Source organism: Radiomyces spectabilis, assembly GCF_025331425.1.
Source record: "Radiomyces spectabilis strain NRRL 2753 chromosome Unknown BYT42scaffold_8, whole genome shotgun sequence".
Taxonomy (NCBI): domain Eukaryota; kingdom Fungi; phylum Mucoromycota; class Mucoromycetes; order Mucorales; family Radiomycetaceae; genus Radiomyces; species Radiomyces spectabilis.
In genome coordinates this window covers 193,575-206,106 of record NW_026251933.1, presented here as the reverse complement: position 1 = coordinate 206,106, position 12,532 = coordinate 193,575, and the positions used below count along the sequence as shown (strand labels likewise).

The 12,532-nt window shown below is 41.4% G+C and overlaps 5 protein-coding genes and 1 non-coding gene across 6 annotated transcripts; 2 read left to right on the top strand and 4 right to left on the bottom strand.

Moving 5' to 3' along the window:
• Positions 1-505: 505 nt before the first annotated feature.
• Positions 506-576, bottom strand: BYT42DRAFT_t87. Its single transcript has one exon. It is a non-coding gene; the product is annotated as a tRNA-His (tRNA).
• Positions 577-726: 150 nt separating this feature from the next.
• BYT42DRAFT_572965 (uncharacterized protein) lies at positions 727-2,718 on the bottom strand. The gene is made up of 7 exons (XM_051568674.1): positions 2,688-2,718; positions 2,566-2,631; positions 2,331-2,486; positions 2,149-2,258; positions 1,955-2,078; positions 1,226-1,893; positions 727-1,168 (listed from the first exon to the last, which is right to left on the bottom strand). The coding sequence occupies exons 1-7, from the start codon at positions 2,688-2,690 to the stop codon at positions 916-918; spliced, it is 1,380 nt and encodes a 459-aa protein (XP_051422102.1). The 5' UTR covers positions 2,691-2,718; the 3' UTR covers positions 727-915.
• A 1,252-nt stretch (positions 2,719-3,970) lies between these two features.
• Positions 3,971-5,608, bottom strand: BYT42DRAFT_572960 (uncharacterized protein). The gene is made up of 4 exons (XM_051568673.1): positions 5,448-5,608; positions 5,105-5,359; positions 4,787-5,044; positions 3,971-4,713 (listed from the first exon to the last, which is right to left on the bottom strand). The coding sequence occupies exons 1-4, from the start codon at positions 5,566-5,568 to the stop codon at positions 4,289-4,291; spliced, it is 1,059 nt and encodes a 352-aa protein (XP_051422101.1). The 5' UTR covers positions 5,569-5,608; the 3' UTR covers positions 3,971-4,288.
• A 2,024-nt stretch (positions 5,609-7,632) lies between these two features.
• On the top strand, positions 7,633-8,547 carry BYT42DRAFT_572959 (Got1-domain-containing protein). Its single transcript, XM_051568672.1, has 5 exons — positions 7,633-7,762; positions 7,823-7,914; positions 7,976-8,154; positions 8,248-8,329; positions 8,391-8,547. The coding sequence occupies exons 1-5, from the start codon at positions 7,741-7,743 to the stop codon at positions 8,430-8,432; spliced, it is 417 nt and encodes a 138-aa protein (XP_051422100.1). The 5' UTR covers positions 7,633-7,740; the 3' UTR covers positions 8,433-8,547.
• On the bottom strand, positions 8,548-10,074 carry BYT42DRAFT_572957 (uncharacterized protein). The gene is made up of 4 exons (XM_051568671.1): positions 9,737-10,074; positions 9,587-9,663; positions 9,220-9,496; positions 8,548-9,150 (listed from the first exon to the last, which is right to left on the bottom strand). Exons 1-4 carry the CDS (start codon positions 9,816-9,818, stop codon positions 8,615-8,617), a joined length of 972 nt encoding a protein of 323 aa, XP_051422099.1. The 5' UTR covers positions 9,819-10,074; the 3' UTR covers positions 8,548-8,614.
• A 1,496-nt stretch (positions 10,075-11,570) lies between these two features.
• Positions 11,571-12,203, top strand: BYT42DRAFT_614760 (uncharacterized protein; the record flags this gene model as incomplete). The annotated part of the gene is made up of 2 exons (XM_051571889.1): positions 11,571-11,598; positions 11,665-12,203. The coding sequence occupies 2 exons, from the start codon at positions 11,571-11,573 to the stop codon at positions 12,201-12,203; spliced, it is 567 nt and encodes a 188-aa protein (XP_051422098.1).
• Positions 12,204-12,532: the final 329 nt, after the last annotated feature.

Sequence of the window (12,532 nt, the reverse complement as noted above, 5' to 3'; positions counted from 1 at the left end):
CTATTACTTTCCCTCTCGCTTGGTTGATTGAAAAACCAAATGCTAAAATTCCAGAGAACTTCAGATTGGCACGGTAAAGCTACACAAATGCGTAGTTGGTGGATAAAACCCGGTAGTTGTGCTTGATAATCCTTTGAGCTTTCTTTTTTTTTTTCTGTTTTCTGTTACCAATGGATATTAAAAATATCTTTAGCAATAAAGACAAAGTATGAAAGTGTTTAACCTGTTCTGTGATGAAAATATTCAAAAAGAATGAATTTCTTATATTCCCAAATGGTTTTGCAATAGAACCTTGTCCCCAAGATCCAAGGGCGAGCAATTGTCCGCAACGGACGTGTGTTCAGTCACCCTTTCAATAAAAAAATCTTTTACTAATTTTTTTCTTCAATTCGTCGGCAACACCCGCCCCTAATAAAAGAAAAGCCTTTATTTTACTTTCAAAAATAAAAAACTAAGAATAAAAAAAAAACCCAAGACCTTTAGTGAAAAAAAAGCAAAAGGTAATTGCCGTGACCTGGAATCGAACCAGGGTCAGCGCGGCCACAACGCGATGTACTGCCACTATACTATCACGGCTTCCATATTTAGTATCTGAGGTGAACATAGATACTAAAAATAAAACATATGTGATGACGTCAGTACACGTGATCAGTTATGGTTTACGAGCCAATGGAATGCTCGGATGTAGGACGCGGTCTTTTTTTTTGTTTTTGCTGCGCGTTGGATGAATTCTCTTTTATTTTTATAAAATGGAAGAAGAGAAACAGTGTGCATTCAATTATGAATGTATGCATATTATAATGGCTTTTTTATTCTTTTATACAAAATGTGTCTGTTAATGCATCGGGATGATTGAATAAAAAAGGAACGAGTTTGGAATGGACAAAAAAAAAAAAAGGAATGACTGCTATGATTTTAATCGGTATCATCAAAAACAATCTTCTTGTTGGCCCCGCCTTGCCCACTTAATGCCTTGGCCATCATTTCTTGCTGCTGTCGTTTCGCTTGCCAGGAAGGATGGAAAGTTTCCATGTCTTCGGCCATTATCTGTGGTTTCTGCGACTTATTCTTCACCTGTTGTTTCGCCTTTTCTTCTCTGGCTTTTTGATCCTTTTCTCTTTCTGCTTGCACATGTTTTGCTTTGTCGCCATACATCTCCTCCCATTTCCTACGCCGAAATTAGTATCGATCCAACAGCATATCAATCCCGTTTTTGTCCACTTACTGTCGTCGTGCTCGTTGACCGGGTCTGTTTTTCTTTTCTATGCCCTTATAATACTTGTCGAAATCCGGATCAACCCAATCCGTTGAACGTGGATTGTCTTTCTTGGCACGTTTCTTGCCGGCTTCATCCCCACTGCTGTTGGCTGTACCTTGCAAAGAGCTTACAAACATAGACGGATCGCCACTTTGTCTGTCTTTGCGCTTCTCCCCTGTGGATGCTGATCCTTCCTTTTGCTGAGTTTCCTTTCGCCCATCTTTGGCCGGTTTCGCAGGACGCCCGATAATGATCGCCTCCATCTCCTGCAACAGTTTCGCAATATCTTGCTGCACTAGCTTGGATGCCAGCAATCGCGTCTCTGCATTTTCCTTCAATCGCGCCATATCCGATGGTGGTAGCTTTGAATCCAGAGGAGCGGTCAAAGTCTGGTCTTTCTCGGTCATTGGTGAGTCAGTATCGGCCTGAACGGCCTTCACTTGGTCACTAGAATTTCCTTCCTCCGCTACATTTGCTTTCTCCGTTGCATTTGTTTCCTTTTCAGATGCGTTCGTTTCCCCAGGTGATTTTTGTTCGGAGAAGAGCAATGCCACCAACTCGTGATGCTTTAACGTTCGATGTTTCAATATTTTGCTGCGCAATGTTTTTTCGGCCAGCACGTCCAGATCGATACCCTAACATATTATTTAGGACCCTCTCCCTGATTTTTTTTTGAAAGCCAAATCCCGTAATTACCTTTGATGCCTCCAAATCCTTTTCTATTTTCTTGATATGCTCGGCTGTGATCGGACGCTTCTTTGCTGCTGTGGTATCATTTTCTGAGGTTTTTTCGTTTTCTTCAGTATCTGCACTTGTTGATCTTTGTCAAAAAAAAAGCCATGAACTGAGTGAACATTCTATGGAAACAGTTTGACAGTTCCACAACTCACGGCTCCTTTTCCAGACTTTTCTGAGCGTCACGTAGTTTCTTCTGCAGTTTTAGTGCATCGGTCGCTTTACTCTTTTTCAACTGGCTTCGCAATTCCTTTCGAGCTTGATGCTACACATCGCGAGTGAGATTTTCAATGGAGAACCGCCCACCATTGCTTATTGAATCCGTCACAATGTTTACCAGTTTTGCTTGCAATTTTCGAAGTCGCATCTCCTTGAGCTCGTTTTCGAGATCAGCCTTGTTGGCTCGTTTGTCTTGAGCTGAAGCTTTGTTCTTTTGCGATTTCCTGGCCGATGCCGCGGCCTTTGCAGAGTCAAAACGCGCATCTTGACCAATCTGTCACGTTGAAATGCGAATCAAAAAGAGTAATGAATCAGCAAGTGCACGTTGAGAACCCCGTACGAGTGGATCTTACCTGAGCAGCCAGATAATCAATTTTCCACAAGAGATTCTCTTTGGATCCTCGTTCTTTTTTATGTGCCTATAAAAACTATCAGGATAGCATTCAAAGAGTTGACTGAGCTTTACTAGTCTTACCATGCTGTCAATCAATCCCAACTGATCTGGGAAAAAAGGGAAAAGACTGTGTAAACTTTTTTTGAAGACAAGAATTTTACGTTTTCCGACTCCGACATCCGACCCACCTGGGCGTTTGCAAGTAACTCCCCTCAATGTTCGACTCGAGAAATTTACATGGATATAGAAGCTTTAACAAGCCGTACACCCGCTGTGCAATGGATGCCGCCTGCCACCGGAGGTCGCCCTCTTACATTGAGCGACTTTCGTCAGACAAAAAGCCTAACGCATACACGCATAACCTGGGCGAGAAGTCTTGACGGACTTTGGTATATTAATGACAACCTTATGGAAATCATATATTTTTGTCTTCAATTTTATCTTTTTTCTTTTGATTTTCTCTCTCTCGGTATCATTGTATCAAAAGATCCCATCCGCATCCATCATCCAGACCATTCTTTTCCCGTGTACCTAACTTGGTTAAATCGACTACCATCCTCAAAAAGGTAAGCCCTCGAGTGGTCTACCATCGATTTTGCTCCGGCAAAACAGACTTACCTCTCCTTTGGATTGCTTCTCATGATATGGTATTCGAGATGTCTTCCCGATTATTGTATTTGTATTTTATATTTCATGTACATATTCTTTTCGCAGTCTTTTCCTCTTTTTTTCCCACAGGGTTTTTTATGAGGTTTTTACTGACGCGACCATTGTTTTTTTATCATCATATACTTTATTTGTTTCTTTCTTTTTTATTCGGGGGACTCTCGATATCTGGAATCCAGCTCGAAATTACCGACACTTCTGGCCACATCAATATTTTTTGCCTGCTCAAGCTGACACCACCGATCCATCGCTTAACTGTCCCTGGAAGCAATTTTTATTTTCCGCATCGAAGAAGAAGCTTACCTGGCGGTCCGTATTCATCGTTTTTTTTTTTTCCGGTTCACCATTTGGTTCAAAGGCAAGTCCAATTTCTTTTCCTTTGCTATGAAAATTTGAATCAATCAAAGAGCTTACTAACTCATTTTTTTAAATACCCAACATACCCACACATCTTTCTAGATCGATCATAGCCTGGGCGGGATGGAACTGAGGGGTTCAATCAGTGCTGCCTTGCGCGTGTTCAGAAACAAATCACGACGTAAGGGATGCCATAAGGTTGTCATTAATATACCAGAGTCCGTCAAGAGTTCTCGCCCAGGTTATGCCGTGTATGCGTTAGGCTTTTTATCTGACGAAAGTCGCTCAATGTAAGAGGGCGACCTCCGGTGGCAGGCGGCATCCATTGCACAGCGGGTGTACGGCTTGTTAATAAGTTATTACGAATAGTCTATATTAGTTTTTAGAAAGAAAAGAATATTATACACTATACTATACATAGAATTGTCAAAATTGGATGGGAAGGAAGCACTAGGTGATCGTATGACTGTCGACTGACAAGTGGGAGGAGGTTGCACCATTCTTCTTCAACGAATGTAGAAATTTGTGAAGGGTGCGCGATTTGTAAAGCACCAGCTGATCTTCGGTTAGATATTTACGGAAGTCGCCTTCCATGTATAGTGCTTGCTGTCCCAAGGGTGCAAATAGTGCCACGTCGATCTCTCGATCTTTTCTGGGGATCAAACGATAGATAAATGAACTTTCATAGCTGTCATAATATAAAAAGGCCCCTCCGCCACATATTTCATCAATGGGCTGTCTATAAATGAATACGTCACATGGATAACTTCATTACTATTTGGAACGATTGGATAAAGTGCGTACTTGAATTTGAACCCGCGTTCCTCGGCCTTGGTCATCATCCAGCGAAGAGCATGATTGGCGAGCAGACTCGAGATTTCCTGACCCCCAACGTCGGAATGCATACCGGGAAACCATACTTGCTCCAGCTCTTGTCCATCCATTTGCTTGGAAGTGAAGCGCATCAAGGTCGGTTCAAACCACGCTCGTTGGTCGTGGATGGAAAGCGCATGGAAAGCGGATTTGACAATGGGTGAAATTTTGGTATCGTGAAAATTGTTGAGACCGTGAAACAAGTTCCAGACTAATGAAAGAGAGAAAACATGAAGGGAATCAGGCACATATATTGATATCTAGAGCTTATGTGAGCACCGTACATAACGATCCACCCATATACCACGGCAATCGTGGTACGCCAAGCGTGCCCACCGTATCGAAGCAACCCAAAAAACGAATTTTTGGGTCCATACAATTGTATCGAGTACGAAATTTCAATGCGGCGGCAGATTTAGGTCCAGAGTCGCCATCTCGATTACGGTACAAGCGATACGCGACGCTGATTTGCTCCGGAGCATGTTTGCAAGGCAATAAACCAACATTATAAATCATGCCCGCTAAACTTCGGGCAGCGTAGGCTGTCAAGAAACAACTTGTCAATCAATCAAGCACGGCCCACCGGTGTCTGTTTCACTCACCTCCTCGGCTGTAACCAATAATCCAGATCTCGTCGTTTTCATCTCGATAATTTTCGCTGAGAAAAACATAGGCATCAATGATCTGTTGACTGATGCCTAGACCAAAGATGCCACTAAATTGCTTGAATGTGGTGGTGCCGACTCCGGGAAAATATCTCGCCACCTGAAGCCACATTTCTTTGCCTCTGTCGTCTTCGCTGACAATTGGTCGGGATATGAGCACGTTTTCATACCATTTGTAAATGTTGGTTCTAGCTGTAATGACAGAAATGAAAGGATTACAAGTTGAACAATAATTAAGTATTCGATGTGTGAAGACAGTAGCGGGCAGAAATTGATGTACCTGATGGCGTTTCCCAAGTGCCATCCATACAAGCGATAATGCGTCGACGAACAGGAGGAGGAGTTGGGGTCATGTGAAAAAATAGGAAAAATGAAGGAAAAAGATATGGTTGCGAGGTCATTTACATGTCCAAGGAATTGCTTTTATACGATGATGCAACATGATCGATCCAAGATGGAAAGAAAAAAAAATCTGTAATCTAATTAAACGTCAAGCATGAAGCGTTCAGCGTCAGCGATCATGGAAAGCGGTGGGTGACCATGGACGATGAAGATGACCAGGAACATTCGCGAATCATGTGTCGACAAAATTAACAAGGAATGATTTCATGCAATGAACGCACTGCCCATATTGCGCGATCGCAGCTTGAATATCATGATCATTCATTGCTACATGTGCAATCACTGTGAAGCCATTGGATGGTCAGACCAGACACATAGAAAGGAATATGCTAAAATTTTCCAGATCTGAGCATTAAAAACCTGTTTTATCTTTTGGTCCGCTGATAGTAACCAGTAAATTATTATTTTTTTCTTACAAGAACAGAAAATACATCAATGCAAGCAGGTTTGATCCATTCGTCGCATTTTCACGGGTATGTACTTCATGCAAGTTGGCTAGAGAAGCGCCATTGGTGTCACATTTCCCTTTATCCACCATGCTATTTTTTGATTTTATGCATAAAGTGCGACATGGCTATTTTATGCACTCCAAATTTATGATATTCGTTGCTTACAGTAGGTTCCCATTACATAATAAAACTCATTAACTATAAAACGTGCGTTAATTTGTATCTCTGCGATTGCTGGATTAAACTTTTCGAGATATAGATTTGCCTCTGTTGAAAACGGTCGGTCTCCGAATAAAAAATGACCGTTTTTTGTTCGGTCAGGCCATCATGCTATACTGTCAGACACGCAAAAGTAATATAAAACACACATCAACGATGGTGGTGTTTTTGGAATACAATGAAAGAGCACATTGCTTGCTTTTTGCTTTGTGATACCATTATTCACCAGCCTAATTGCGTACTTCTGTAATGCTGTGCTTTAGCATTTTATTTATCGATCAATTTTTGATACAAGTCATGACTTATATAACAAGGGACAAGAAATTGCAGGCTTGCAGCACCTGCTTCCATTTCAGTAGTGCTCATTGAGATGTGCTAGTGCCTTTCTAGTTACTGAAAGGATATGTAGTGACGCTAATCAGGGAAACGTATAATATTGTAGTCGAAACACCGAGAAGTAAATCGTCAATCAACAAATCTTGGAAGTCATTGAAACCCTAATGCGATCATTGTCACTGTTTTGGTATCCAGTGCATTGTTGATGATTGCACAAAAAGTCGCCTAATAGGAATGAAGAGTATTCTCGAGATAAAGTTTCTCGTATTCAATCAACAACGGAACAACCAAATAAATCATCGGCGTCAGCTGGATCATTGACCTGATTTGTTGGGGTTCCTTTTTTGGTGCGCAGTTTTCCAACTCATATGACATGTCCAATGGTTTGCCATCAGCATAACATTAATGGAGAATGTACGTGTTTTTATTTTTATTTTATTTTTTAGAATGTAAGTAATGAATGAATGGAGCAATATTAGCTTATTGTGACCATTCTTTGGCTTGATTCAAATCGAGAGATGGATAAAAGATCACGGCCGTAATCTTCAGGTATTTCCCTTTTCACATTATGCCCTCTGTAAATCTATAGTTATATCGTATCATCAGATGATAAACAGGCGGGTCCTTTTCTGACCAGCTATCAACGAAGTGCTTCCTGTGTTTACAAGAATCTTTAATCTCATGTAATAAACTTCGCTGTTTGAGCATATGTTGATTTGCAACTGTCTTTTGCTTCGGTTTTTCTTGGTTAGGGGCTGCTTGGTAATGGGTCAGGACAAGACGCCGGCTCATATTTTCGTAATTTGGGTTATACAGCATCTATTCTTTGAAAAAACCTGCCACGTTGCAGGCAGACTTCCTTTCAACGTGAGGTTATACGATGTCGGATGGGATTGGGTTGCGGAGATTAAGCTCGCAGGGTTCCACCATAATAAGCAATGAAGTCTGTTCTGCAGGGCTTCTCTTTTTTTTTTTTTTCAGATGATGGTTGGATCCAGTGGCAAATTTAAGCTTTGGTCAATGTGATCTGTTTGCATCATGTCCGACAATGCAGAATTTTTGGGCACATTTTGAGGAGGATAACTTCACGTGATAAAAAAATTTGCTCACTGTGCGGATCAATCCATTGTGGTCTTTTTTTTTTCCCTTTTCCCAGCAGTGGCAGGCATGTGGTTGTCAGATGGGCAAAGTAAGTGATGCCATAGGGATGAGGTGCCTGACCATATACTCATCTTTTTTTTTGTTGCAGAAATTGGTGTGGGCTTAACTGCCCTTGGCGTGCTTTTCATGTTCATGGGCGTTTTGACCTTCTTCGACGCGGGGTTACTGGCGATGGGTAATGTAAGTATAAACTTGTTGCTGCTTTCTGTGGATAGCTCTCCAACTGAATTAGACTTTCTAGATATTGTTTCTTTCAGGTATCACATTAACTATCGGTATCCAAAAGACGGTCGCGTTTTTCGCACAACGAAACAAGATACGTGGCACCATATGCTTTCTGGGTGGGATCCTACTCGTCTTTATCAAATGGCCGCTGTTTGGCATTATTATTGAAGTCTTTGGTATTCTCAATCTATTTGGGTAAAGTGTTCCAGCTATTTTTCATTGACACTGGGTTTATCATTTTTGGAAAACGGGTGATGGATGGTTTGAAGCTCACTTTTCTTTTTACAGAGACTTTTTCCCGCTTATATTTTCATTTTTACGGCGTCTGCCCGTCATTGGATCTATCCTCAACCGCCCGGCATTGAACAATGTAAGCTTTTCATTTATCAATTGAAAATGGCCAGCAGTCAACTCAGCGTCCATATCCATAGTTCTTTGACCGATTTTCATCCTCCTCCTCCTTGCCCGTCTGAAGCGTGTACGACATCATGACATACTATATAGAAATCCAAGATCAATAGAAAAAGAGAAAAAGCAGCAAAAACTAAACTTGTCAAGTTATCGATTGTGGGAAAAACGAGCGTCGGATATGATTTTACATATTGTTTCATTCTACAAAAAAAAAAGGACTCTACCAGTCTTTGCATTTTCTCCACTAGTGGTCATATGAGTGAGGTGGCTGTGCGGTGGCCGTGGAATAGCCATTGGCTACAGGCGGTTGGGCCAACGGGGAAGGATGACTCGATGTACTTTCGGGTAACATATAGTTTGCTTCTTCTCGGTTGTGGCCGCCATAATAGTAAGGCGAATTACCATTATTATAGTAGTAAGACGGGGTTGAAGGCGCCGTGGGGGAATCGTAACCTCCGGTATAGACTGGCTGCATCGGATATTGATTCTTTTCGTAATAGTTATCTTTGGCAGCGTAATTGGCATAGTAATCGTAGTCAGGTTCATGGGCTTTGGAAGATGGATAATTTGCCATGGCAACCGGTGATTCTGGACGATAGATCTCTGCTTTGGGAGGCACGGGCGAGGATGTCACTGCCATGGGAACATCGAGTTTGTAGTCGTATCCATCGTAATCACTTTCATATATATCTGAGCTAGATTGCACGAATGTGTAAATAGCGAGCAAAAGCCACAGGAAGGCCGTTACGATGGAGGCAAGCCATAATCCATTAGATAACCCTAAGCAAATGTGAGAAAAAAAAGGGTCGGATGAGGCTGATCATAAGTAGTGAAGACTACTGTACTTACAGCAACGATAGAATGAGTCGGTACCCGATCCATAGAAGGAGCAGTAATCGGCATAACCTCTGTAAGGGCCTCTTCCGGGATCTTTCTCCTTGCCGTCGGTCCATGGAACAACGCCGGCTTGCAACGTGTTATACACAACGACGGCAATCATCAAAATTAAATTAATGACGCTCAAGATGCGATCGCCTCGAATATTTTTGATGGTGGAGATACTGACGAATATGAGCGCAATTGAGCATATAATGGAAAAACCCGGTCCTACAAAGTACAGGATGTACTGATGATTTTTTTTTAAAGTTGGGATGAATGATCCCTTTTATAGAAGCAGATCAAGCGAATGAAATGCTTATTTTCATGTTTTACTTACAGGCACGTAGTGTGGCCACCAAGGACCGGCACGATGTTGGTCATCTTGCGAGTATTTGACCAGGAACAAGATCTGAGCTATCGAGATAATGACCACCAACAGAAGAATGAGTGGGTTTGATTGTCGACATGGTGGAATGATCTTCCTTACCAATATGGCAGGCTAAAGCGGCCAAGCTAAAAATAAAGAGACTGACTCGAAGCAAGATCAGCCAAAACGCTCGAAGACGCATAGTGGTGGGTTGGCGAGACTCTGAGAAATCAGAAGGAAAGACCGAGAAAGGGGAAAAATGCAGCTCACGCAAATAGCGTAACAGAAAATGAGAATAGGTTGCCTTAAATCAGAAAATCTTATTGGATTCACCATCTCATCCAGTACGACACTCCATGCTACTATTACTAACTGGCTACTTTTTGTAAAGTGGCCTCTTTTTTTTTTAGTTTCTTCCATGTCAATGCGTCCCCTTCACAGCGCATCTATCGCTCTCTCTCATTGAATACCTTGTTAATGAGAAATAAATGAATGCGAAAACGAAAAAAGATTCCAGATCGCTTTGTAACACCATCAATGTAACACGTACAGCCAATGGAAGAGTAGCTCATTACAGTATTATTCCACTAAGAGATATTGAAGTCACATTCACAGGAAATACGAACAAAATGGGGTAGACATGAGAGTTTGTTCCAATGGAACGAACCGTACCCAAAAATAAACCAGTCAAACCAATTTTCAAATATGTGCTCTTTATTTTCATATGAATCCAAGATCTTGGCGTCGTCACGTCCTGGAGGTGGCAGTCAGAGACCGCTCGTTTTGCTTCACGTGATAATAGCCCATTCACCCACGTATTCTATAGGAGGGCCAAATTCTCAATTAATTATGAAACAAAACCATGGATCGTTATTAGCTTCAGCATCACGACGAATCATACCAGCGGTGATAGTTTTAATAATATGTAGTGGTTCCTTCAGAGGATATGCGGCATTTCCCGGTCTTTACGCCATAGAAAAATATTTGGAGAAAAAAATTTAGAGAAAAGCAAAAGGGCAGTTTAGAAAACCACAGCATTTCCATAGTTCATAAAGAAAGCATGAATAATAATATCGAAGAATACATGCCAATGAAGACTCCGCTCTGCAAGTCGGTATAGTATCCCAGATTCGCCATCATGTTTCGTAGAGCAATTGCTAGTCCACTTCATCAACTACTTGCTCCTCGCTTAACAACCTCAAGTATTCGATGTAACCGTGAAAATTATGCAGATTGAAAACCTTGAAACATCGGGGATTCACATGAAAAAGCACAAGACAGTATTCCAAAAAACTTTGGAATTCAATGCTCTGTAAGAATTGACGCTGATAACTCTGAAATAGGATACACCACACACGTCAAGAACACAATAAAACTAGGATACGATCGCATCAAGAAGCGTGCTCCGTATTGAACGGCAAACTGAGGGATCAGGATCATCGCTTTTTTCTATGGAAGGAATAGTTAACATTTGATTTATCTTGAGCGAAGCGTCACATTGTTATTTTAATGGGAAATTGGAACAAGAAAAAAATCTGGAGACTTTGCCCGCTTTGAAACGAAATAAAAAAAAAGTCATGCAAGTTTTGGTTTTTTTTTTGAATTTCCCGTTCCGTGAAAACAAGCCCTATCAAAATTATAACCAGCCGGTGAACATTTCTCTATGCTCCAACTGGTCCATCTTCCTTGTTCCACTTTTTTGACACACCAAAATGATAAATTCACTTAGTCTCAATTACTCAATAGACTATAATGAAAGCCTTTGCAATTAATAACGGCAATACTATTTCAATACCTCGGCGAAAATTCTTGAGCTAATATTTTTTTTTATCCAGTCAGTCAGATAGTTTCAGAGGTTTCAGTTTCGAGTACCAATGCTGCATAAATAGGACGACTCAATTTTTTCGGCGTGCTTTTTCACCTAATACTTTTTCTTTACCTTAGAATTTATCTAATGAGTCTAAAATACGGTTACGAACTTGGTAAGCTGTGGGGATTCTGTTGCAAGACAAACAATCGACAAGTATATACTTATCATTTCCTATTAGATGAAAATGCAGGTGATCAGCTTGGCCATCTCGTTGTTCCACCTCTCTTGAAGGAAAAAATCACCCTTTCCGGTATCAACAACACAAACCGATGGGTGTTTTACGGAACTCGACCAGAAATTCTAGAATGGTTCCGCCAACATACAAACATTGAATTTGAAAATACAATGTTTACGGGAGGTCAACCCGAAACGTTCAAGACAGACGCAGAGTTGGTGATTGATCTGATGTACTACAAGGACCCGGAACAATCCACGGTGCAATACTTGAAGTCATTTGTGGTCACTGATTATGAGAACGAGCGTGTCAAGGTGGAAGTCCGACCAAGGGTTGACAGTCGAGATCAAGCTATCCAGACACTGTGTCGAGTGATCGTGCGGAGTGGTGTGAAAGCAGGCGATATTGTCGCTGACCTAGAAAGAGAATGGTACAAACCGGTACCATCCTTTGCCCGTCAAACCATGGACTTGATCAACGATAACCCCGGTCCAGTAACAGTGCTGAGTGCCGATGCTCCTCGATCAGTTAGCACTAGCTAAATGCGCCAACCCCTCTCACTCAAAATCTCCCAACGCCCAATGTAAATAATATGTTATGAGCGTGTAGTTATGAATCACTTATTGTTGTGATGTAATAAACTATACAATAATCCCAGTGCAAAGCTGCATTTGCCGCATGTTGCACTAAAGATCATGGCTGAGCGAAAAAGAATGCGTTTGTGGTAAAGAGGAATATACGCATATGGTGAAAGCGATGGTAGCATCTATAAAAGCGCGCGCGGACCATATACTATTGCTTTGGCCACTAAATAATAATCGATGACGGAGGATTTTGGGTGTTCACTGGACTAGACAAGGAGAGATGCATA